The sequence below is a fragment of the Myotis nattereri genome (genome assembly GCF_964212035.1).
Source record: "Myotis nattereri genome assembly, chromosome: 16".
Lineage (NCBI taxonomy): Eukaryota > Metazoa > Chordata > Mammalia > Chiroptera > Vespertilionidae > Myotis > Myotis nattereri.
This window is the reverse complement of record NC_138091.1, coordinates 33,207,664-33,234,117: the sequence shown is the minus strand read 5'-3', so window position 1 is coordinate 33,234,117 and position 26,454 is coordinate 33,207,664. Positions and strand designations below refer to the sequence as shown.

Below are 26,454 nucleotides of genomic sequence, written 5' to 3'. Positions count from 1 at the left end.
GGGTTGATTTGGGGATAAGGATCATCAATTAATGAGTGACTTAAATGCCCTTTTCTCCAAAGGAATCTAGAGTAAAACTACGAAGGGTTAACGGTGGCCATCGTTAGGCCTATGGCTGTGGGGACAAACAGAGCCCTGCTATAGCCCGGCTCCTCGGGTCTCTTTTCCAAGAGGCTGCCTTTGCAGGCAGGGGCAATGTGGCTGCAACAAAGGCCCTGGGCTTGGCTGATGAGGAGAATGATGATGCTTCTTGTGGGTCTGGGCAACAGGGGGGAAGGTTATAAAGCCATCAGCAGACTGAGCCACTGGGTGTCCACACAAAAGTTAGGTCCTATAAACAGACATCTGTATTGTGACTAAAGGGCTAATAAAATTGCCTTAGAAAAGAGACGTTTTCCACTGCGGCCTATTCATAAGCAGGACACTACTGGGAAGTGACACTGAGAGAGAAGATCCTTTGAGGTCTGGCAAGTGTCAGAGCTGCCTTGTTAAGGGGGTTTGCCTGGCCAGACCCCGACCTCTTCATCACTGTTGGTGAGGGCAGTGCCATCAGCATCATTATCATCATCATCATCACCATCATCATGACAGACGGCCACTGATCACCAGCTCATGGATGCTGGGCCCAGGGAGCACCAGGTGCTGGGCACTGCGACTCTGAAGGTGGATGACTACTGACTTCCACTGAGGAGGAGCACCAGTGAAGTGCTCAGGGAGCACCCCAGAGAACTGGTAGCTGCCTAGAGCTGGGCAGTTTCCTTTCTGTTTTTCTAAATGACTCTGATTTGCAAAAAGTCCAGTCCCTTTTCTAAACCTCAGTTTGCTCAATAGAAACTCAGGAAGAGCTGTTCTAGCTCTTTTCTTGTCCAAGAGATTATAAAAGGAACTAATCTAGTAGAACATAAAACTAACTAGAAGAGCTAAACTAGTAGACTATCTAAACTAGTAAAACATTAGGGAGAAAAAATAACAAATATGTTCTTCAAAAACTTCCTGGTAGCATTTAATGGTGAGGGTTTTTTGTTGTTGTTGTTGTTGTTGTTTTTTTAGAACCATATACTTTGATTAAGCAGAATTAATGGAGGTAGAGCAAATGACATTGTTCTTGGAAAAAGAAAAATATGCTTTAAATAATAAATGCTCAGTTTAACTCTAAAATTGAATAACAGGTTGTAAAACAGGGGATTCAGGTATTAAGCTTCTGGACAGAAAGCCCACTATAATATAGAGCTCCATCCCACAAATATATAAAATGTCCACCATGTTCCAGGCACAGGGCCATGGAGGGGGGACACAGTGGTGAAGAAAGCGAGTTCCCACTTGCGTGTGAACGTGATTGCCCACAATTCTATCACATGGAATGCATACGTACTGAGCTAGATTTTCAGAGACTTCGGGGACTATCTTCCTCACAGTGAGAATAAGAGTTACTTTTTCTTTGATGGGTAGGAATGCAAACCCTTGCAGTAGGATTCTCAAGGAGGAGGAGGAGAAGGCCCCACCTTGAGACAAATTAAGCACCTATTTTGTGCCCATCATGCAAACTGATGTTACATAAATAGATGTTGTTCAGAGGTTTTCCACTCTTGCTGAGCAAGAGCTCACTGAACTTCACTGCCAATCCCAATCGACAGGAAGAGGCACCTGCAGTAGGCAGGGCCAAAAGGCATGGGCAGGCAAGCTGCCACTCAAAGGCCCTCAAAGTGTTAACTTCCAGCGGTTATAGGTGTCCCGTTTATACCCATTATAAATCTGTTTATTGTGACCGGCCCCACCCAATCTTCTGGTGCTGTAAAGCTCTATTGGTCCCTAATAAAGGTGGAAGGCCTCTAACAGCACACAATTCCTGAAATGGAGAAGGAGCAAGGGAGAGCAGGAGGGAGAGAAACAGATGAGGAGCTTAACAATAAAATATCACAATGGCAAACCTCCCTCTGTTAATTCAAGCAGCAGAGTCCTGGCCCCAAGACCTGAGGCTCCACACAATCTCCAAATAAGAACCTGTCCGAGCTTAAAGGTCTAACACCCTTATTTGCCAGAATCCCTGAGATGTTGTGATTTGCTCAAGGTCACCCCTGCTCCTCAGTGACTCGGGTCTCCTGAATCCTAGTTCAGAGCCCCTCATCCCAGCTGCCTAGTGCAGAAAGGGGCCATCAGAATGACTGCCAACCCCTTCAGAACTCTCTTGCTCCATCAAGCCCAGGGATGTACAGCCCTGACTCTACATCTAAATCTCTTAGGGAGTTTGTTGAAACCTCACATGCCTGACCCTCTTCCCCAAATTCTGATTCTCAAATGTGTGAGTGGGGGCGCCATGGATATTTTTAATGAGCTCCCCAGATGCCTTTTACTAGTATGTGGCCTCGGAAGGAGATTTGAGAACCACTCGGGCTTCATTGTTTCTGATGTCGCAAATACCAAGCAGGGTTCATGAAAAGGGAAACGTCCAGGGGAGAAATTGCAAACCATACCCTGGTCAAGAACCCAGGGAGATCTAAGCTCTTCCTCCTCTCAATGCCCTGAGGGGTCCTGAGTCAACCCAATCACACCTTCCTTGCCAGGCACTGTACTTGGCTCTGGGGGTGGCTTACCATATTTAAGCCTTACAACAGCCCTCAGGAGGTAGATATTGTGACCCCCATTTTACAGATAAAGAAACGGAGGCCTAAAAAGATTAAGTCACTTGTTTGACACCATGCCACCAGATAGTGACAGAACCACACATCAAGCCCAAGCCTGTTTTGGGCGCTACACATTGCTACCTGGACATACCCGTCTGAGTGTAGCCCTGACATGAGACTGCCTGTAACCACCTTGCCTTGGGGGACGCAGGCATCCTTTGGGGAAGTCATGAAACACTAAAGACTGAATGGTGTTCTTTCAACTTGGGAAGGACATGCCCAGTACTTGTACTGAGAAACTTGACTCTTGAACTCCTGAACGCATGAGAGAGACTGCGCCTCATTATTGGACTCCAGTGGCTGAACTCATAGGTGTGCTTCTGTGGGGGCTGCTGCAGCCAGGGCAGAGGCGGTGGGAAGGCGTCTGAAGCAGACACATACATGTTCATGGGTTGACTGGAGTGACTTCCAGAAAGTCAGTCCTCAGGAATTCTGTGTTCCTGTGTTCATTGCCTATGTTCACTGCGGGGATTGCATCCACCCTCCCCTTCTTACCGCTCTTTGCCTGACACGTGGGGGAGCTTCCCTCTTAAGAACAAAGGCCGTTAAGTTTTTCAGATTTGGCCTCCCCTAGGAAAGTACCACACCCCACCACACCCCCAATTTGCAGTTACCGAGGCTAAATAAGAACACGCAGGGTACACACACCTCCTTTAATTAAAGGAGAGAAAAATGCCCTATTAGGTATAGGAAACTGAGGATCATCTTATGAACCTGACCTCCTGCTACATGTTCACGAGCCCTGGTCCCCCACCACAATCCTCTGCGCCTCCCAGCTTTCTCGCACTGGTTCGTGTATTCGCCCGAAATGCCTAGGCGCTGGAAATGCCATCTGGATGTCACAGCGCAGTCCTTCTTGGAAGCATGAGAAACTGCCTCGTGCTCAATGTGCTACAGGAGCCAGCCCGAGTCTGCTGCAAGCACCAAGGTTAGAAATACTCAAATTCTCTAAAAATTAGGGTTGAAAGAAACCTCGAAGAGGAAAAGAGGAAACAACAAAAAACAAAAACGAGTAAAAACTAACCAGGCTCTGCAAGGAATGGTAATAGCCACCATTTATGAAAGTCCAGGATGCTTTACCTATATTCTCACTAAATCCTTCCAGTATCTGCATGAATGGGTGTCCCCACTGGACACATTGAGAAACTGAGGCTCAGAGATCCCAGAGACTTGGGATCACACAGCTAGTTAAGTGGTCAAGTTGAGGTTGGAATTCAGACCTGCTTCTGGATTCTATAGCCCATGATTTGGTGGCTATGCCCACTGGATTTACAAAAAGATACCCTGGAGAGTATCTTCAGTGTGTGTTAAACATTGGGGTTGTTGGTGGTGGGGCATCTATGGTTCGGCCTGCACACTGGGATTTTTAGAAGCTCCACAGTTGACTCTAAAGTGCAGTAAGGTGTAGGAACCCTTGTCCTAGAACATGGGTCAGCAAACTGGGTTCACAGGCCAAAGCAGCCTGTTTTTATATGATCCATGAACTCAGAATAGTTTTTATATTTTTAAATGGTTGGGGAAAATCAAAAGAAGATTTTGTGTTATGTGAAAATTCTAAAAAATTTCAAATTTCAGTTTCTGTAAATAAAGTTTACTTGGAAAACAGCTGTGTGCATTCATTTGCATATGCTCCATGGCTGGTTTTACTCTATAAAGAGACAGTATGGCCTGAAAAACCTGAAATATTGCCCTAGCCAGTTTTCTCAGTGGTTAGAACATCAGCCCTCGGACCGAAGGGTTGCAGGTTCAATTCCAGTCAAGGGCACATACCTTGGTTGCAGGCTCAATCCCCGGCCTGGTAGGAGTGTGTGTGGGAGGCAACCAATCAATGTGTCTCTCGTACATCAATGTTTCTCTCTCCCTCTCCCTTCCCCTCTATCTAAAAATTAATGGAAAAAAATATCCTCAGGTGAGGATTAACAACAACAACAAAAAAACAACAACCTAAAATATTTACTATCTGGCTTTTTACAAAAAAAAATAGTTTGTCAACCGCTATACTAGAGTTCTTATGAACAGCTAGGATGATAACCACAACTAAATGCTTCATTTTATTTTATTTTGGGGCTATGTTTCATTCATTCATTCATACACACACACACACACACACACACACACACACACACATTTTTTCCTTCTCCATTTGTGCTTGTTCTTCTTGAAAAGTGGGCAGAGGCATAAGGCCCGATCTTATGCCTTCCCATCAAGCGATTAGCTGCAAAGACCCTTGCACAAATTTCTGCCTCTCTTTGCACCTTCAGTGTTTAATTCTCTCCAAGTTCCTGTCCGTTCCCATCAAACCTTCAACAAACAGATTCCAAGGGCACTTCTCCCATTACCTGCAGGCCAGGGCTCTGCGCTCACAGGCAGCTTCCTTCCTGCTGAGCTAACTGGAGGCAACAAGGAGTCCTTGAATCCTCGAAGGGTCCTTCAGGAGGATGAGGCATGGCCAACAGGCTGCTGACAGTGATAGGACTCCAGTATCTCCTGGCCCCTTTGTGCAGAGGGTGGCGCCCCGCCAGCCCAGCCTCAGGCTTTCTTTGTATGCAGGCCAGGGTTGGTCCCCTATCGGGGAAGGTTGCTGGCTGAATGCTCTGAAGGCCAGGCCCCTTAATCTCATTAATATCCTGATTGTCTTCCCCAATCTAGTGGCAGCCCATGAAGGTGATACGGCAAGATAAAACCACCTTCAAATTTAACAGATAAAATGGCAGTCAGATAAAGTCCTGAGGAAGGAGACTACCTGGGGCCTTGTCCACCACTGAACTCCAAGTCAGTACAAACCGACGTTTCAAGACATGATTTGTGTCTCTTCTGAACTGAAATAATCTGCTACTTAGGGACAAAGGGGCTTATTTACTATGGGGACGTCTGCTGCCCAGATGAATATTTTTACAACTGCCCTCATAAACCCCTCCCCTTGTCTGCTGCGCAGGGAGGGGGTGGGGCTCCAGAGGTGAGCTGGGGTGCCTGCGGTCTAAGAAGTCCCATTAAGTTGTTAAGACATTTAGTGCCCCAGACAGTGCTGACTGCAAGGGCAGTTCAAATCCCCACCCAGATGGGGATGGGGTCCTGAAAGAGAGGGCTTTGTTTCTTCCCTGGGCGGGCACGGATCCACCTCGGTCAGGGGCAACAGCTGGGGGGGGGGTGGGGACGGGACTGTGTAGCAGTAAACTAGCCAGATTGAGAGACCCCCACCGTAACCCCACCTCCTTGGCCATGCTCTCCCAAAGCCTCTTTGTCATTCAGGGGGGAGCAGTGAGAAAGTGGGAGAAGGGACCGTGTGCCGAGTGTGTGTGTGTGCTGGTTTTCGTGACTGAAAAGTTCTTAGCACCTGTATAAAGCAGAGAGATGGACAGGGCCTGACAACTCAAAACCTGTCTCTGCCACTTCCTAACTATATAAACTTGGGCAAATCACTTAGATTCTAAACATCTTACCTTCCTTGGTTGTAAAATGGGGCTAAGGACACAGATGGTTTCTACCCATCAAGGTTGTTGTCGAAGATTCTGCATGTATGTAGGTGCTCAGCCCAGAGCCTGGTACCCAAAAAGTACTCCATCAATAGCTGTTATGATGATTCACTTTCGTTACAACCCTGCCACTGGGCACTTGTGAGATTTCCTTGGGTCCTGTGGACTTCGGCATCAAAGAAAACGATAGCAACCATACAGACATCCTAGCCCAGAGTTAGGTTTGTCTGGGACCCAGGGTTAGAGTCCTACCGATGAGTTGGGAGATGTGAAAGGAGATAGGGAGGAGGCAGGATGCTCTGGTTTTCAAGCTCTGATCTGACCATCAGGACAATCAAGCCCACTGGGCTTGGAGAGAGAGGAATAGAGTACAGAGGGAGGGAGGAGTAAGCAGCCGCAAAATAGAACATGTCCTCTTAGTGAAGACGCATGGGCCAGGTTAGCTGAAAGTTATCCTGGAAGGGCTTCTGCTCAGCCTTGTGCCTCCCTTTCTTTCCAGGAGAGTGAGCCCTGATTTCCATCTGGAAAGGTGACATAAGAATGAAGACAGTCTGTGTGTGGCGTGAATGAAGGCTGATGAAGACCTGCCCCTCCCTTGCTGTCGCAAGGCAGCGGGGTGAGTCTGCTGAGGGTGGTGGGGTGAGTTTGCTGAAGGTGGCCAGGTGAGTCTGCTGCAGACTGGAGCAAAGGGTACAGCAAGCAAGGCCACCACAGATCACGCAGCCAGATCCTATGGCTTGGTCCAAGGCTAGCCCAGCTTCCATCCCGTGCCAACTTCCTCCTCCTCCTCAAGCCGATCAATACAAGCACCAGTCTCCAACCAGTCCTTTTCCTTGCCGCAGCCCTGCTCTCTGACCTTTTGGGGGCCTTTCTCTTGATTCCACTCCAGAATGGAGGTAGGGGCCATCACTCCGGGCCCGCTCAATGGCCTCAGAATGGGCTGTCATGGGGCCTATAACCAGGGACAGCTCCTGCTGGCAAGAGTTGGAATGGGGGGTGGGGGTGCAGATAAAGGCTTTCCAGGCTGAAGATAAATGGCCGCCTGCAGCCTGCTACAGTAACTTCAGGCCCCCAAGAAGAGCAAACAAAGGGTGCCCCTGTGACACTCCCTGGAAAGATGAAGGCCCATCAGCGGCAGCCAGGCTGGTTCAAAGCCCCAACTTAATTGTCAATTAAGCATGCATAAGGGACACAAAGCCATGACAACCCGGGACTGCATGCTGGTGTGTGATTGTAAAGCCGGGAGGGGCTAGCTGAAAACAGCTGATTCTGCTGACAGTGTGTTTGTAGGGCACCTTGTAACCAATCAGCCGCTGACAGAGGCAAAGTGCTCCTCCTGCCACTCCTATTGTGCAGGACATTCCAGGACCAGGGTCACCCCGTGGTCATCGTGGGCAAGTGGGCCACAACGCGCTAAGCGTGGCTGAGAGGGAAGGGGCTCCGTTAGCGGAGGGATGCCCTCCGTTCCAGGAAGAGGCTGCAAGGGAAAGATTTGTCTCTAAGGTGCCTCCAGTCCTCCTGGCTCAGATGCTGGTGTTTGGAGGGGAAGGAAGGAGGAGATGTGGGGGGTGGGGGTGGGGGGGTGCTGGGGCCTTGTCTTCACAGCTCAGCCTTAGAGGTTGCTAGTGCTGACGCTGGATGCTGGTTTCTCCTCAGACACCACAGTAGTTTGTATTCTGCATCCAGTTACAGTTTGGACCTGGTTAGAGACCAAGAGACCTTACCTTGGTCGTGGGGACTGTGATGAGAAGGAAATACATGGGGCTCTGCGGACCAAAGCCTTCCCTGAGCACTGGGCTACAGCCTGCTGTCGGCCTGGCCCCAGGTGCTTTCCCGAGGAGCCGGTCACAGCTCGTGTGCCACCCGCCCTGGCAGCCTGAGAGGGGGCCACTGGAACTGATCCCCACTTCCTGCACCCCAGGCACCAGCCCAGGCCCCGGACACATCTCACTGCCTCTCAGCAATAAGGCCCCAGTGTGTGAAATTTAAAAGGAAATAGCTTTCTGCTGCCTATCATTTTTCCCCACTGTTTAGTCGTCTGTAATGATAATGACAATGACAGTAGTTATGGTTTATTGGGAAAGATAGTATTTATACATTTTTTCATTTAACCTGCACAAGGACCCTAGGAGGTAGGTACTATCTCTCCATTTTACAGACAGTAAACTCAGGCTCAAAGAAGTTACGTGAACTGGCCACGTGGTAGTTATGGGAATTAACCTGGTTGATTAGAACCAGGATTTAAAACCAAGTCCAGAGAATCCAGTCCCTGGGTGTGAACAAGGACTAGCTTAATCAACCCGCAGTGAAAATTAAGGCAGAGGGAAAGGCAGACAGTACAAGAGAACAGCATCCCACGGTTCTGGCTCTACAAATAGCAATCTGTCTCTAGAAAAATGCATGAACCCCCAAAGATGACCTCAATTCCAAGCTAGTTCTGGGGGACTCCACCGTGGCATGATGCCTGCCAACTAGATAATAAGCTCGCAAGGGCAGGGACATGTGACTTCCTCATCACTAGCATGGTGTTGGGACTTGGTACGTGCTCAGAGCACACCTGTGCTGTGGAAAACACGGCATGGGAATCAGCAGCCTCAGTTTCCTTCTTCAACATCCCTCCCAGGTCTAATATCCCATGATTTTTTAAAAGGCCAAGGCTTCTGGGGACCCCCGAAAATCCACTTCCGTAGGATGCACCTTCTCAGACTGACCAGAGAGAGGGGTGTCTGGGCCCTGCCTAGCCTCCAGGACCTGCTGCTGTCTCTCCAGCCCAGCTCCCGGGGCCTCCCGTCAATACACAGAACGCCTAAGCTAACGACTCCGTGGTGACCTCACCACAACCCCAGCTTGTCAGAAAGCTGCTGGGCCTTTGTTTGGCTTGCAGGCTCCCTGACTTTGGTGTGGAGATCACAAGTCCCAGAACAATAGCCATTGTCTTCTCAATAATGCCCCTTGCCCCAGCCACGCCCCCTGCAGCTCCCAGCTCCAGCTCCATGGATCACTGCGGACAGCAAGTGCTCTAGTGCTGCTCGGTGCCAGCCACAAGCCATTTGCCCTGTCCTCTGAACCCTGCTTTGAATGCCCATAAAGGGGCTAAGTTACTCTGCAATCAGGCCAGTGTTGGTCTGGGGGCTGCACTGCCTCTCCAGAGTAACCAATCTTTCTCCCCATGTGGCTGAGCCCTTCCTTCTGTGGGATCTGGGTCCAGAGAAGTTCTGAGCCCTGGCCTGGGCTTTACACTGGACAGTTGCTGGCTCCCAGAGACCCCTGAAGAGGTCATGCTATGGGAGGGTACAGTGTGAAACAAATGCTTGGATACCACCCAGCTGGTTGCTCTGGGCCTGCACCCCCCAACCCCCCCCCCCACACACACACACACACACAACACTTAGGTCAGCTCCAGATCTCTAGCCTCTCCCAGCAGAAGGGCAACCAGCAGGCAAGGGGAGGAATAGGCTTCAGAACCACTCCCAGGTTAGAAATGGTGCCTGACTCTCCTTTCACAAGTCCTACCCCAGAGCAGGCAGGGGACCATCACACACTTTGTCTATGCAACCATCAAACCAGCCTCAATAAGCACACCTATCCCAGGAAGCCAGCTTTCCTGCAGGAACGAAGCCCCAGGGGGAAATACTCACCCCAGCCTATGCCTGATGCAACACTCAGCATATAGGGGTGCTTTCCCACAATAAGGATGTGGGATTCCATCCTGACAAGCCCATACCCCACAGCACAGGCATCCTAACCCAGGCCAGGGCCTGGCACACAGACACACACAGTAGGAACTCAGTTGGTTTATGCCAACTCATCACTGCAAATATTTCAAGTGACTCCACCCTAACTCTGGCAGAACACAGAACCAAGAAGCAGAGGCTTCCCATAGAGTGGCCCTTCCCCAGAGGTCCCTGGGCTCCTCTTGCTGGAGCTGGACAGAGCCCTGACAGGCTATGGAAGGCAACCTTTCTGCCTGCGGTTTGCACCTAGCACACCAATAAGGTAGGCTTCTCGGTCCAATCTGATGGTGGAACTGACCTGCTGAGTCAACAGCCACAGAGGAAGAGGAAAGGGACCAAAGAAGAATGGGGCAAAGGGCTCTCTGGAGGCTGACCAAGGACTCAGAGGAACCCTGACCACAGCCACACACTCTTCACAAGAATATTCTGGCAACAGGAAGGGCTGGCTGTTGGGCCATCCCAAAGCATTTTTTCCTCTGAAAAATCTTGAGCCAGTTGAGACCCTGGGGAGAAGCAGACTGATCGGATGGCCGAGGCCGTAGGGTCCAGGGCGTGCCTACCTGACAGCTTGTTGGGAGGAGAGGCACTGGGCTGGTGGTGGGGGGAGCCGTGGGAGAGCAGGGGGTTCAGGCTGTGCGTCTGGTTGGAGCTGTAGGCATCCATGGCCAGCTTCTGCCGGAACGCTTCCTCTTTCCTGCGGTTTGCAAACCAGTTGTAGACACGGACCTCAGTGACCAGGTTGGAGCCCAGGCCGTGGGCTTTGGAGGGGGAGACGCCTCGCTGCAAACATTCTGCCCTGAGAATGGATAGAGGGGAGATGGTGAGCGAGGGTGGCCAGGGGCGGCTGGCTCTGCTTGGCCCCAAACACATAACCCCAATGGTTTCGGTTAGGAGTGTGAAGAGGCCAAGCAGAGAGCAGAAGCCTGGGAAAAAAACCTGCCCAGAGAAAAAGTTGCCCATGTAGTTCTCCGCTGAGATGGCTGGAATGGGCTGAACACAGGTACCAAACAAGCTCTGTTGCCTGGAAGCCAGGGCTTAGCCTCTGATGAGGCTCCAGAAAGAAGAGAAGAGAGCAAGATGGGGACAGGCAACAAAGCTAAGTGGGTTTCTTGACCCCTCCTCATATTGCTACTCTTCCCGCCCTACCAAAGGCCAAGTCCTCCACTGGCTATCTGAGTCCCTTCATAGCACTCTAAAGGAATTCTGGTCTTTTGGGGTTTGGACACCCCAAACGAGTGCCAGGGAAGCCAGACCCCTTATTTTCCCTACAGAAGTCTCCCCCAAAGAGCAGGTTTGAGAGAGATTCTTAGACATCACTGGATGCTGTCAGGGGGACAGAGCGCAGCCTGAGGACTCTGTGACATGCATAGCTAACCGCTCTGCCTTCCTATTTTCTGGCCTGACCTCCCTCGCCACATCCTTCCACCATCAGAGCCAGTCCAGCCAAAGACAGAGAGAGCCCAGAGCCAAGAACAGAATGTTTAAAAAGTCACTGTTGGACGCCTGGCCAGTGTTGCTCAGAGGTTGAGCGTCAACCTATGAAACAGGAGGCCGCAGTTTGATTCCTGATCAGGGTTGTGGGCCTGATCCCCAGTGGGAGCATGCAAGAGGCAGCCAATCGATGATTCTCTCATCATTAATGTTTCTATCTATCTCTCCCTCTCCCTTCCTCTCTGAAATCAATTAAAAAAATTCTCTTTCAAAGTCACTGTTGGAGTCAGGGAGGAGGGAGGCAGGAATGAAACAAAAAGATATCTCAAGGATATCTAATAGTTTTCTTTAAAAGTATACGTAGTTGTTAAGATACAAAAAGAACTCTAAGCAGTATGGGTACAGTGCACTGAACAGATCCAAGTTTCCTTTGGCGCCAATGGATTTACAACTGGTTGAGGATAGAGTCAGTCTGGGACTCCCGGATAGTTTTTCCCTGGTCTATACGAAGGTCAGACACACAAGTCCCATTTCGCTGGCATCGTATTTTAGACCAGCACTCTCCAGACTATCCTCCCTGGAATAACAGTTCACAAAGGGGGTCCCCAGGAGAAAAGATTCCATGGTTCACAACCAATTCAACAAAGCTAAGTGGGTTTCTCGACTAAAGGACCTTTATGACTCCCTACGAAGAAGTATGCATATGCTATTCCTCCAATTTATTTATTTAGGGACTCGAAATTCCGTGGAACGTGCTTTGGGAGACCCTATTTGAGCCACATGTGTCTGGGCAACCAGTGTCTCAATGTCCCAGGACCCAGGGAATGGATCTCAGGTCCGTGTGTTTGCCCGCCGGCTCGAGGGAGCTTCCGGTGGTGTTACCTGTTGCACTCCTCCACTAAGGCCTCCCTCTCTTCCTTGCTGGGGTTCTTTTGCCGATCGTAGGCCTGGTACAAGATTTGCTGGGATGCGGGCCCCCACTTGAACCGGTTGCGACGCATCTTCTTGTTGGGGGGCTCAGAGCAGGCATCATCGGACTGCCCAGGCCCCTGGCTCTGTTGGCTGAACTCTGGAAAGAGAAACAGCAGCTGATCCTGACTGCTTTTGTCTGTGATATTTCCAGAACTCTGGACTGTCTGGTTGAATTCTGAAAAAAGAGAAAGGAGTAGATTTGATAGGGTCTATAGCCTTCACTTGGCAGACAGACAGACGAACAAAAACATTTTTATTCCTCTCCCCTGAGCTTCGCGGCCTGCCGTTATTGTATGCGAGGATACAAAAGGGAAGCTCCAGAGAGGCCCCTCATGGCCCACCTCAGTTCACGCCACCAAAGCCCCCCCTTTCCTTTCTTTGAAGGAGCTCAAAGGGGGTCAAGAATTGCTTTATAAGAGCAATTTATTATTACTTTTCCCCATTGGTTCACTGGCCTCAGACATGAAGCAACCCTCTGTATCCTGAACTCTTGTATCTTGATGTCAAGGGGATGAACTCAACCAAGTCTCAGGTCTAGGAGGAAACTGCTCAAACTACAGTTAGACAAACAGCTCTCCCCACCACTCCTCTCTCCTCATATGCCCTAGGCATCTACATTATGACATTATGCTCTTAGGAAAACCTCAAACTTTTGACCACAGCTTCAAAATAAACATAACCAAAGCTTCGTATTGGAAAGAGAAAAGTTCTTTAAGAATCAGATCACTTCAAAGGCAATGGAGTGTTGAGGGGGGCGGGGGTGGACACCTAGGGGTCTATTTATGAGGGAAAGGTCTTACAGACACATCCACACGTTTGAAAGATGGCAAATGCAGAAGACAACAAACACAGGACTCTTCTAGGAACGGCATTAATGAGTTGGAGAAAGAGAAATGCAGATGGAATGATGCTCCCTGTCTGTCTAGGTCCCAGGATTCAGGCATATCCTGACCCTCAACACATTTTGGTTGAAAGAACGAAAGAAAGATGGCAGCTTGCTCAGTGGTGATACCCTAGCCTTGTGGTTTAAGTGAGATCTGATATTTACTTATGGGAGGAGAGAGCTTGTTGTTCTCTTCCTTACATCTGCATGAAGCAGTGCTCATCGGGGTGACTGATTCCATTTTCCAGATGAATAAGCATAGAGGCCAAGCACTCTGCTGAGCCAGGACACGTAACAGATTCATTTCCTAACTCCTGGTCCCCATGTTCTGGACCTTGATGTTTTTCTCTCTTGGTTCCTGAAGTCACACCCATGGCTCTCAGAGACAACTAGATCCAAAATCCTCAAGGTTCAAAGTCAGGCCACTACTTAATGCTTGCACCCCTTCTACCACACCCTACCAAGTGGTCCTCCATCGATACACCTCCAGCAAGGGGGAACTTAACCACACCAATCTAGGGATTAATTTCCACTTTGGTGCATCACAAGGAGCAGTGGGCCCCGAATGCCCCTGGATTCAGGACCCCAGCTGCAGGTGGTACTGGGCTCTGCTTAACTAACTGCTGACTGGCCAAGTCAATGAGCAGTCTCCCAGGTTGATGGACTGAACGCGTCACTGGGGCCTTTTATTTGGGTCCCACCCACTTTTGACGATTCTCAGGCCATTTTGGGCTCTGTTTTCACTGGTCCCCAACAATTCCTTGAGATACCTAGGAGAGTTTTTGCCCAATTTGCTGGCAGGAAGTCACTGACTCAATGGGTCAATGTAGAACCAGCCCCAGCCAAGTTACGTAAGTCCCTGGTCCCTCAGCTTCCCCATCTGTGGAATGGGACTAGGTGAAAACCTAAGGGGCTCTAAATATCTTAGAACAGCGGTTCTCAACCTGTGGGTGACAACTCCTTTGGCGACTCCTTTCACAGGGGTCGCCTAAGACCATCCTGTATATCAGGTATTTACATTACGATTCATAACAGTAGCAACATTACAGTTATGAAGTAGCAACGAAAATAATTTTATGGTTGGGTCACAACATGAGGAACTGTATTTAAAGGGCTAGAAGGCTGAGAACCACTGTCTTAGAACATGTACCCCTAGTCAGGATGATGATGATGACCCCAGTTCCTATGGAAGCTATACTTTTCAAAGTGCTTTCACACCTCCTATGTCATTTGGTCTTCACAGCAGCAATCTAAATACAGTCACTTTAGGGACGATTTCGTCAGAGGAGCAGAGAGAAGGTCTCTGCTCAGTGGGGGTCTGCCTCAGTGTCCTCTCTCCTCTCTGTGGCCCTGTGGAATCACCATGAATAGCAGCCCAAGCCAGTAAGGCTAAGCCTAAGGACCCAGGTCAACTTGAGGTTCTTCACTTGATGTGAATGGATGTAATAACAGTTAACATTTATTGAACCCTTTCTATGGTGTTGAGCCAAGTTCTCTAAATGTGTCCCTTCATCTAATTCTCACAACCTCTCCATGCAACAAGTATTGCTACCTCAATTTTATAGATGAGGAAAGCGAGGTTCAGGCTGATTAAATGACCTGCCCAAAGTCACATGGATGTGGGGCAGAAGCCAGGATGTGAACTCAACCTGTAGCCCCTAAGGCTCATAACCATCAGCCTTTGCATCACTTCTCACTAAAAACAAAACACAAATACAAAACCTCCAAATCTGACTCAGGTGGAGGTAACAAAACTGAATCCTGGGGTTTTGTCTGTGGTGGATGTGAAACACATTCACAACCACCCTTGGTGTGGGGACTGCCTGTCTGTCAGCTGTCCTCTGAGAAGGCAGCAGCCAGCATGGTGCTCAGAACTCAGGTTCAGCCAGGCTGACTTGCCTGTAGGTGCTCAATAATATCCAGGCTCTGTTTACGTCAGAGCCTTGGCCCTAACCTCTCTCAATTTTTGAAGAACGAGATTCTCCTAGGTTCTCCAGCCACCACCAACTCTCCACTTCTTTCCAGATTAATGGGGGGGGGGGGGGGGGGACGGGGACCATGAGGCAATAAGAAGAGAAAGAAAATGTTCACTGCTAATAGAAATAAATTTAAAGAAGTTGGGTGCAGTAAATTCTTTATAGGCTTAGAGGCCGGCTTGGACAAGGAGATTTCTACATGCATAGAAGGGCCCATGAATATTACCATTTATTGTTTTTGGTTTTCAAGAAAATTTGTAATCAAGTTATAGCTTTTTAAAATTATCCTACCTCCTTTCCTTCCTCCCACCCCATTCACACTGTCCCACTTTTATTTATCTCACTTCCTAATTTTTATCTGTCAGACTTTGGTTCAAATGTCACCTCCTCCAGAAAGCCCTCCATGATGTCTCCAGCCAGTTTAGTAATTCCTCTGATGTCCCTTGTAATACCTTTATAACAGCCTTTAGAAAGCAGTTGTAATTATTTATTCAAACATTTCATCCCTTCATTAGGTTGTAAGTCTCTGGAGAAAAGGCCCTGTGTATCTCACAGCCCAGCACAGTGCTTGGCATCTAACAGGAGCTCATATAATATTTTCAGTATAAATAAATGTTTCTGAAGCTCTTAAGCTTTATGTCTCATTTGACTTTGAACAACAACAATTTAAAAACTCCCTTGCACCACTATCATACATTTTTGTAAAATGTCACTTCTCAAGGATCTTGAGAAATTTCTAGGACTTCTTGTCTTTTTAGAAGCTCCCAGTTGGCCTCTTCTTTCTGAGGGAACTCCCATTGAACACAGGGAGGCAGCTCAAGCTAAAGATATTGCATGGGGCCTGGCTCCTGATAATGGACTTTCAGGAATTACAGAGTTGCTTCAGGTCAGAAACCCAAAATTTCCCCAAACTAGTCACCACGGATGATGGATCAACCCAGAGCCCCTTCCCCGACACAGCAAGACGCTCTCACTTTACTGCTTCTAATCTATCCATTTAATGCTTCCAACAGAAGAGCAAATGACCACAATATAAGATGAATGTCTAAAAAACCTGTCCTTCCATCATGAAGGCCTTTCCTGCCCCCAGACACTGAGACAATAAATACTGAACCAATCACTCTGGAGCAGTGTATGACAGAAAACAAGAATGATTTTTACAAGTGGCCGTCCAGCTAGAGGGGGATAAAACTAACCCAGAAAGTGATGGAAACTAATATCCTGACAAAGACAGAGAAACTCACAGCCCAGGGGACAGTGTGGGGAAGACTGAAAACTCATACAAAATTTTCCTAGGAAAAGGGTAAGATCAAAATAATTAAAGTATTGCTTTGGCCAGTGTGGCTCAGTTGGTTGAGCACTGTCCCATGCACCGAAACATCACTGGTTTGATTCCTGGTCAGGGCACATGCCCAGGTTGGGGGCTCAATACATGGTCATGCGGGAGGCAGCCAATTAATGTTTTCCACATTGATGTTTCTCTCTCTCTTCTTTCCTCTCTCTCTAAAAATCAATAAAAATATATTTTAAAAAATAAAGTATAATGTAATAGTATACTTTTCCTAAAATAAAAACAGTATGTTATTCATACTCGGGCCATTCAAATGAAGTTCAAACTTCCTTAGACTTCAGAACAAAAATCTCTCAGTATTATTGTGTGAAAGAAATCTTGGGGCAGAGAGGACATTTGGGAATGAGAATGACAAGAATTGATTGGTCAGAGTTCCAAAGGCAGACACTTCTACTGAGTCCTGCCTTAGTGAGAAGCAGCTTCTTCATTAGACAGGCTCACAAGCTGAGGTCCCCAAACGACCAATTTTAGTAAATGTGAGTAGCACCTTAAATTGCTTCAGAACTCAGTAACTACCCTCACACCCACCAAAACAAAAAAACAACAACAAAAAAACATGATCAGATTCTGAATGTATATATATATATATATATATTTTCTATTTTTGAAAATATTTTCCCAGAGGGGAGAGAAATAACAATAAGTGATCAATATGATTGATTGATTATGAAATGTCTTCCTTGGGAACTTTAATCTGTGTCAAGGGGAGGCGCTTTGCTTACTTTGAGGATAATATTCCTCTGTTGCCCTCTTGGTTTCAAAGAGAAAGATGTTGGAAGCAGGGGCCAAAAATTTCAAGGTAAATTGCACACACGGAAGGACTTGTCAAAACACCTGGCTCGGCAGTAAAGGAACCATGGAAGAAGAAAATGCCATAGCACAGGCTAATCCATCAAACAGCAACGAGGACGGCCAAATCCACCTGCTAGCTTCATGTATGTAGCCATGCTATGAAGGCTTTCTTGATGAGGTGAAAACCCAGGTATCCCACAGGGGTCAGAGTTAGGGCAGAGGTCACTCCAGGTTGAGGCAGAAGCCGAATTAAAGCACTTACGTCGGAGGATCTCCCGCTGCTTTCGGACGTACCAGGTGTACAGGGCGGCGCGCTTCTGGGTCTTCATAGGAGTGCCCTTGTTGAGATGCTGTGAGAGGTGTGACTGGTTCAGACCCGTGACATCGACCACCTCCCTCTGGGGGATGTTGTGTTGCTGCATGTAGCCCTTGATCATCTTGGCAGCCCTCCAGGGGTCCTCACTAGACAGATACACAAATGGTTAGGGTGCTGGTGGAAGATGTCTGGGGAGAAATATTCTCTTTCTATGGGTTTTACCTAAACTCTGTGCAATACCCTGATCTTCACCTATTTCTTCACCTGTCCAAGCTACATCCTTGGGAAAGAGGTGAGGCCAAAATAGAACCTATATCGTACTACATGAGAGCTCCTATACAGTGCCCTCCATCCCTTTCTTCTTCGATTAGGAGGGGGAAGATGAAGGTGACTTCTTGTCTTCAGGAATGGGGAAGCACGGCCAGTGACCAGCACTCGTTAGGCAGAAAGAAAAGAGCCTATTTTATTTTGGTTTCCTTCATTTGCCTGGAATGTGACAGACTTAAAGACAGGAGCCCCATTAGAAAGTGGACATGCCACTGGCTTGGGGCTGGGCAGACCGATCCTACCAGGACAGGGGGTAGCATCAGTTTCTCAGTTTACCTAGACCTCTCCCACATGATTTTCCTTCTGAATGGGTGTCTCAGTTTCTTGTCTTATAAAATAGGAGTAAAACATACATGTCCACCTCCTGAGATGCAAGGAGGACCTCTTAGCCAGATAGTAAATGGTATTCCAATTTTTTGAAAAGTGTTAAGAAGTAAAATAAGGTTCTCCCTGGGACTGAAAAATCACTCCATTGAGGCAAACAGGTAAAGTTAAAAAATAAATTTCACCACAGCCACACCTCCCAAATAAAACCTAATGGGGACAGATAAATAATTTTGATTTCTGAATAAGGTATTACCTATCCCCAATGCCTTGTTTTCCTGTATTCCTACCTTTCTGCCCTAACAGGGTAAGAATATATGAAAGGCAAATTTTCTCCTAAATTTCAAGCTTCAAAATATAAGAATTTGCTTATATTTTTCATTTCTCATAAACAGTGAGAAATGGGGTACAAAAGGCTTCTTTAAAACAATTGGCTGATGCCTTTGAATTTTATTTATTCAAAATAGTTTCAATTTTGTCAATATCTTTTCTTGCTTGTTGAATAGGTGACTTAAAACTGAGATAGCATTTAAAACAAACAATTAAATAATGTATAGTATAGAAAAAAGTGTTAAAGAAGCAATATATCCACATACACTATTTAATGCAGCTACATATTTAACTTTAAAAAATCAACATCCCTTTACTGTATGTTGATATATATAGTAGCCTGATAGAACATGAAAAAAAAATGAAGGGAAAAATTAGTTTCAGATAAAACAATAAAAAACGGTGGTAGAGATCAAAACAGATATGGTGTTGCAGATTAAATAACCAATTTGTTTCTAAATGGTGCCTATAATATGTCAAATAAAATAAATTTTGTTTAATGAATTAAAAATCTAGTAATTAAATTGGTACAGTTTGTAAGCATTCGAACAACAGGTTATTTTAGCAGTTCTTTGATATTAAATTCGCGAGAACAGATTTTTTGAGAATTGCAAGCTTTTCAGATTAATTAAATATAAGTCAATGACTTTCTCAAGAATTAAAAAGGTTGCTTCCAACTAATACAACATAATAAAGCAACAACAAGGACAAAAAGAAATGAGAAAATGCAAGTACAGTTTCAAACATGGAGAATTCACCTCCAGTACGAGAAAAAGACTGTAACATTTTGGACATACGTGTATCAGAGATAATTTTAAGGCTTATTTCTGGTGAGTATTTCCACAGATATTTTTAGGGCAGAAAAACACTTTCAGCAGATAGGAATAATAATGGCTAAAGTTAGGAAAAGCATCTGCTTCCGTTAATATCGCTTTAACAGAGTCTTTGGTTATTGTTGTTTTGCTTAAATTTCTTGACCTGTGTTAACTTTGTGTGCCTAAGAAACCTAGTGAAACAGTGTAATGTCCTGAGATCTAAAGGTTCTGTGGGAAGAGTGAATGAGCTCAACAACTGGGAAGATTTAAAAAAACAAAAGCCCACGAAAACCCCATGAACTGCCGCAAACCTGTAAGCCCACTGAAGGACTAGAGCCGGGGGTAAGATGGCGTAGTTACACCTTTACAGCTTTCTGCCCCCGGGATTTACAGATATCCACTGGGAAGAGCTCAGAGAACTGGTTCCTTTTTCAACATTTGGAAATATTCCGGGCTCCTGCGCCCCGTAAGTCCACGGCTCCGGAGAAGCGCGCGCGGCCATTGTGCTCGCGGCGGCGCAGGTGTCAAACGCCCGCCCGGGGCGCGGGCACAGCCGCCCGGCGCGCTCCTCTCCAAACAATACCCGCCCGGCCGCGAGCGGCGACGCCCCGGGCCCGCACCGCCTCGCTCCGGCTCCTCAGCAAGTGGCCAGCTTTCCCGACGCCGGGGCGCCGGCGGCACGATCCCCGACCCTTCCTTTCTCGCCTCTCTCGTCCAGAAGGTATCCGGTGCGGTGCGTGCAGGAGCTCCAAAAAGTGACTTTTCCTGTTCTTTTCTTCCCGCCTTACGGGAACGGCGTGAGCCAAAAGGGGAGTGCTTGAGCCTGGTGCTCAGAACCGACTGTGCAAGTGCCATGGGAACCGTTAGCAAGTTCTTGAAAAATTACTTTAATCAAGTCCGACAACTCCCGAGCTGGGGGAGGGAAGGCAGCGCAGCTTGGGGCGGGGAGAGAAACCTGGGGTCTGTCCTGGGCCTGCGCCCCGGCGAGGGTTTTAGGACCCCCAGGCTCGCTCCCCACCCGCGGGAGCCGGGGCTCGGCGGACGGCGGCGCAGGCGTCGGCCGCGCGGGGGCTTGGCCTGAGCGCCCCGCAGCGCCGTGCAGCCCCGCGCCCGCGTTTGGATTTCCTTCCCTCTCTCCGCCGCGTTTACAACTTCACCAATGAATAACCCGCCTCTCTTTTCAACCTAATCGCGACTCTTTGTGTATCTTTCTGTTGATGATTTATAGAAATAAATTAATAACGCCCTAACTCCACGTGCTGCCGTTTGTGTTACCTCTGTGCTGCGTCCAGCCCCGCGTCGGGCTGGGTGCGGAGGGGCGCCCCGGGTCGCCCAGGACTCCCCAGATTTGCCCAGAGCCCGGCTAGAAGGTGGGAGTCTGCGGCCGGGCGGATAGGCCCAGGCCCCGCAGGCCCGGCTGGCGGGCGGCGGGAGCTCCGTCAACCCGCCAGGCCCTGGTCCACCTCCAGGCCGCCAGGCGCCCCAGTCACTCCTTCCGACCCGTCTCACCTTCCTGCACCCGAACCCTCGGAGGCGGGAGAGGAACCGCCACTGCACCGGGGGAAAACAAGGGAAGAACCTCAAACCCATGCCTTGTAGCAAAGTCCTTTTGGAAGAAAAATCTAGACGTCCCCCTGATTGTTTTGGCTGGAGAGTAAACCGCCGGGTCCCCAGGTAGCAAATTCAAATGCAAGGTCACCTCCCACCCCAAACTGCCGCTGCGGGCGCGCGACCGAGGCTGCCTGAGCCCAGGACGGGACTTTGGCCCCGGCCCTGCCTGGAAACCGCGGCGCTGAGGAGTCCGAGGCCACGCGAGGGGCTCGGTGCTGGAGCCAAGTGGCCGGAGGGACGCGCACTCTAAGGGAACTGCTCGGCCCCTTCAATAATTAGTCACCAGCTGTCAACGCCTCAAGCCGGTCTACGAGGCCCAGCAAACGACCCCGAACAGGGAGACGGACCGCCGGCCAGCCGCCCGAGTGCCCCGGGGACGCCGGGATGTCACCGGCGAGATCCAGAAACGCCCTCCTTTCTCGGGTTGCGACCAGGTCCGCTGCGACCTGGGGTTTGGGCCGCACTTGCCTCTCGCTCCTTTGCTTAAATACGTGCACTCTCCTTTGCCCAGTGCGGGTCCCCCCTGGCCCTACAACAAGACAAACCTTTTCCTTTGCAAATCTACACCTGTTTGGGGGATTCCGGATCGCCCTGGGGCCTAGCAAGGGCGCTGCCGATGGGAGTGGGAGTGCAGACGGGAGAACTCGCCCCCCAGGTCCCGGCCCGGGTGCAGCCGGTCCCTCTGCGAAGTGCTGCGGGGCACTGTGCCGTAGGCCGGCCCGCGTTTTCCTGGACCGAGAGGAGGCGGCCAGGAGAAATGCGTGGCCTGCGACTCGTGGGGCCCGAGCCGCTGCTCCTGGGGAACCGCGGCTGTCACTGCACCCACTCGCACCTTCGGTTGCGCGGGCAACCCTTAGGCTGAGGGCTCCGCCGCTGGGTTCCCACAGGCCCAGCTCCAGCTCTGCCGGGAGGGCCCCTCGCCCCGGACACTGGCCCGAGCCGGGCGATAGGAAGCCCCAGGCTCCGGGCCGGCCGGGGAGAGGCTGGGAGGGGTCCAGGTGTTGGGTAGAGAAGCCGAGCAGCCCCGGGGACTTCTCCGGTGGGAAGTAGGCAGCGCGCGGGTGGTCGGGCGCAGGGCGGCTCAGACGCCAGGGCTCGGGCGCATTCTCCCCACCTGGTCCGCACCTACCTGAGCATCCGGTCCACCTCCGCCCGCTGCTCCACCGCCTCCTCGGTGTTGAGCGCTTGCAGCTCCTTGAGGATGGGAGGGGTGTCATAGTCGTCCCCGTCCTCGGAGCCCTCGTCCCCGGACAGGCGGCCCTTGGCGTGGCCGTTCGTTAAAGTATGGAAGACCGGCTTGGTGTCGGGTTCGGCCCCGCTCCCGGGGGACAAGGGCAGGGTCTCCAGCTTCACCCCGAAGCTCGGGGAGGGCAGCAGTTCCTCCAAGGCCTGGACCAGCACCTCCTTGGTGACGCCGGAGCTCAGCAGGGCGCTCAGGAGTTCTTGCTGCAGCGACGTGAGCTTGGACACCATTTTCCAAGGACAGAAAAGGAAGGGGGGGATGTAGGTGCGAGAGAAGAGGGTGGTGGGGAGTTTCACAAACGAACCCCAAGTCCAGGAAGCCCCCCACCCTTCAGCCTCCAGACACCTGTTACTCCCCGGGGTCCCGGAGTCTCCTCCGAGAAGTCAGAAAACTTCTAACTGGCCATGATCACCACCATTAGGCCATATAAGATATGCAAATCAGCGGGGAGGCCGGCTTTCGGCAAGATGCAAATGACGGTGGGGAGGGGGAAAACCGAGAGCGCGAGAGCCCGAGGGGCAGACGTGGGGAGCCGGGGACCCGGGCGGGAGCGGGGCTGGCCGGGCCCATTGTGCTCCCGCTGGGGGGCCGAGGGCCTTCTTGTACTGGTTCTGTTTATCAGCCAAACTTTAGGCGACCTTTGGACTTGGGAAGCCAGGAGTGTGCGGCCCGGCGTGGAAGGCTCCGGGCTTTCCCACCGGCCGCGGGGCCGGCTCTAGTCTGGAGAGAAGAAACTGCGCCTCGGGGGCCCAGGTGAGAGCCGGAGGACCTTGGGGTGTTCTTGGAGCTAGGTCTCGGAGATGGAGGCGGAGGGGAGAGGAGGGTCCCTCCGAGGCGTCCGAACCAACGCAGGTGGAGGGCCGGGTGGGGGGATGAGCGCAGCGACCTCGTTTAGTTGCGCTCTGCCGTCCCCCCGCCCTCCCCCAGCCCCCCAGCCGGCTCAGCTCGGCGGTGAGATTTGCAGAAATGTCGCCTCTGAGCGAAGGCGAGCGGGAAGGAGGCGCAGGCTAATGTATGGCCGGGGATAGTAGCCAAAGCTCTTGCCCCAGCACCCAGCACCCGGGCCGCCCCAGCGCCAGGCCTGGCCCGGCTGTGCGGGGAGCTGGACGCTTGGGCCTCGCGCTGCAGTTTAAACCCAGAATATCAAAGCGCCTCCGCTTTCCGGGTAAACTTAGGATTGAGGGGGGACCTCCTTTCTAGCAGTGAAAGCAAGGCGCGGCCTGCATGCAGTGGTGGACAGTGGGCGGCCGCGCGTCCCACCGGGACCCGCTGCCTTCTGGTTTATTCACAGCTGCGGGACACGAGCGGCCCCTGGTCTAGGCCGCACTCTGCAGACGCAGGGAGACCGCACACGTTGAGAAGGCGTCCAAGAGGGAAATTCGTTTCGTTTCGTTTCGTTTCGTTTTGTTTTTCCCACCCCGGTCTGGGCCAGGAAGGAGGCCGGGAATCTTTTGGCACCATAGAAACTTCACCTGCATCTCCCTGGGGCGTGGGCAGGGCAGGAAGGACGCCCACGGGCGCCCATGAAGACAGTGCAGGAGAAAGAGGGGGGGAACGAGTTGTTTTTTTTATTTTTTTATTTTTAGGGTCGACTCATCACAGACCCATAGTTTCTGGGGCAGAGAACATCCCTTTCCGCTCTCTAAGCCTCAGTTTCATCTGTAAAGTACGGATCCCTGCAGTGCAGGGGTGGGGGCTTGTGTGCATTGAAGGGGACTCCCTGGAAAACCCCTGGGGTCTGATGATACTTGGCGGTCTGGGGAGGCAGGAAGCCAGTTCCCAGTAGGAAAATCTCTGCAGGCTCAGGGTTCTCCAAGTCCAGCAGATCCAGCGCTCGGGTTGGAGGGACTAAGAGATGAGGAACAAAAATTCAGACCCCTCAGGGAGTTAGCAAAGCTGCTTCTAAGCAAATTCGCCTCTACCTTCCCCACTTTTAACAGGTAATTAGGAGGAAGTTGGGGTTAGTTTCAGGAAGAGAAGAATTTCAATGTGGGGGAGGAAAGCTCTCAATCTGCTAAATTCAGAGTCAAATCTAGGTGTAGGAAGGCGGATCCTCCCAGAGTCACTGATCCAAGTCAGGCTGCTGAGGAACTAGGGCTGTCGCTTTTCAATACGGAATCTGCTACACTTGTGCTCGGAGCGGGAAAGAAGGGGTGGCGGGGAGGGGTTGTGTGCATGGAGCCCTGGGGGAAGTTTGCACTATCTCAGACTCTCCCCGAGAAAGGGTAGGTAATAAGTTCATGGAAATGAGGTTCCTTCATTTCACCTTATTGTCTTTGGTTTGTTGTGACATATGGGAGGTCCTGGCCCCTCACCATTCGGGCCCCTGGGAGAACATTCTCTGCCTACCCAGCTCCCCTCAGCCAAGATAATGAAGTGTTGAGAGTAAATGTCCCTGGAGAACGGCTCTTTGTCTCTGTTCTCCCACTTGCTATCATGATGGGAGCAGTCAAGTGTGATGAAGATCAGTTTCTGTGTTGAGCTGGAAAGACCCATTAAAAAACCAGCCATCACGTCCCTTTTAACCACAGAACTTGGATTTGTAGTTCCAACTGCTCTGTGCCCAGTCTGACTCGAGCTCCTTTCTCTCTCCAAATCCAGGTGGCGGCAAACCCGTTCTTCCCCCCTACCCCAAGCAAACTGTGTGGACATACGGGAAGTTTCACGAAGCAGAGGGGAAGCTTCCTGTGAGTGTCCAGGTAGTCTTGCAGGAGATGTATTTCTACCCAGCAATTTCCGGGCACCCCCTGCCCAGATGGACCTTGTGTATGCCACCTAGTGCGAGATGAGCGCTCACAAAGTAACTGCAACTACAGGTCTGTGAACAGATCCAATACCTACTCCTTCATATGGAAATTTTAAAAGAAAAGCGTAACCATCCCAGCAGATAGTCCTACAGGATGTGAGTCAAAAAATGCTGGCTAAATGAATTGTCTCATTAAATCCTTTGGTTAAACTTCCCCCAAACAGAAGAAATAAGAGTACAGTGGAAATACTCTTTGTTTATGCTTCACATAGGATAAGGTGGCGATGGACTGATAGAGCAGCCCCGTTTTAAAGATGGGAAAATAAGACATAGGACATTTTAAGGAGTTGTTAATGTAAAGGCTGAGTGGTTATTTCTGGATGATGCCATAAAGGTCATTTTTGTTTCCTTATTTGTACTTCTCAGTTTTCCGAGTTGTCAGCATGGAAGTTGTGGAATACCTTTCCTAGACACAAAAGGGTATATTCTATGTGATTCCATTTATACGAAGTTAACAAGCAGGAAGAATTAATCCATTGGGATTGAAGTTAAAATCGATGTTACTTCTGGGTATTCGTAGAGATGGATGGGTCATGAGGGAGCTTTCTGGTGTGCTAGAAAAGTCCCATATCGTGATTGGGATGGTGGGTACATCATCAGGCTATACATTTAGGGTTTGTGCAGGTTGCTATAAGCTATAACTTAGTAAAGAGTAAGTTAAAGCAATAATTCCAAAGTGTAAAATGTAAAGAGTGGATGGAAGTCACCTTCTTACTCTATCCCAGCTGTTGACTGTTGACATGTGACCCTCCAGCTTCTTTTCCATTTACCATATATAATCTATCACCATTAAAACCTACAGACCGATATATTCCAGGGGTTGGCAAACCTGTTCTATGAAGTGCCGGATAGTAACATATTTTAGGCTTTGTGTGCCATACAGTCTTTTGCACAAGTACTTAACTCTGCTGTTATAGATAATACATACATGACTGTGTGTGGCTGTATTTCAATAAAACTCTATAAAAACAATGGGCTGAAGACCTTGTATGCATATATGCATAATCCATGAACCCAGACAGTGGGGTGGTAAGGGCCTGGGGCAGGGAGCTGGGGTGGACTGGAAGGGGACAATGGGGGGATAAAGGGGACATATGTAATACTTTCAACAATAAAGATTAATAAAAAAAACAATGGACTGGCTGGATGTGACCCATGGGCCCCAGCTTGTCAGCAGTTGGGTAAAGCACCCATGTAGGTAGAAATAGATGTGAAACAGCCCGAGAGGCATCTCACTTCGCTCCTCTAAGTTTGGGATGAGGAAGCAGATCCCGGGAAGAGAAATTACTTTCCTAAGAGATACAGCAGCATGCACTAGGGAAATCCTGGCTTTGGAGTCAAATAGACCAGCTGCTTTCCGGAAGGGTGTGTGTGGGGGCCGGGTTGGGG

The 26,454-nt window shown here is 49.8% G+C and overlaps 1 protein-coding gene and 1 long non-coding RNA gene across 5 annotated transcripts in view; one reads left to right on the top strand and one right to left on the bottom strand.

The window, feature by feature from the left end:
- HNF1B (HNF1 homeobox B) overlaps positions 1-22,618 on the bottom strand; it is a gene marked incomplete at its 3' end in the record, with an annotated part of 69,816 nt that extends 47,198 nt beyond the window's left edge. For all 4 annotated transcript variants that reach the window (XM_081108772.1, XM_081108773.1, XM_081108774.1 and 1 more), the window contains exons 1-4: positions 22,146-22,618; positions 17,556-17,755; positions 12,202-12,466; positions 10,449-10,684 (exon numbers count right to left, since the gene is read on the bottom strand). In XM_081108772.1, the coding sequence (XP_080964898.1) occupies positions 10,449-10,684; positions 12,202-12,466; positions 17,556-17,755; positions 22,146-22,489 (1,045 nt within the window). In that variant the 5' untranslated portion in view covers positions 22,490-22,618. The remainder of the gene's footprint in view (positions 1-10,448; positions 10,685-12,201; positions 12,467-17,555; positions 17,756-22,145) is intronic.
- Positions 22,619-22,758: 140 nt separating this feature from the next.
- On the top strand, positions 22,759-26,185 carry LOC308531703. Its single transcript, XR_013996938.1, has 3 exons — positions 22,759-23,012; positions 24,861-25,075; positions 25,432-26,185. It is a non-coding gene; the product is annotated as an uncharacterized lncRNA (long non-coding RNA).
- Positions 26,186-26,454: the final 269 nt, after the last annotated feature.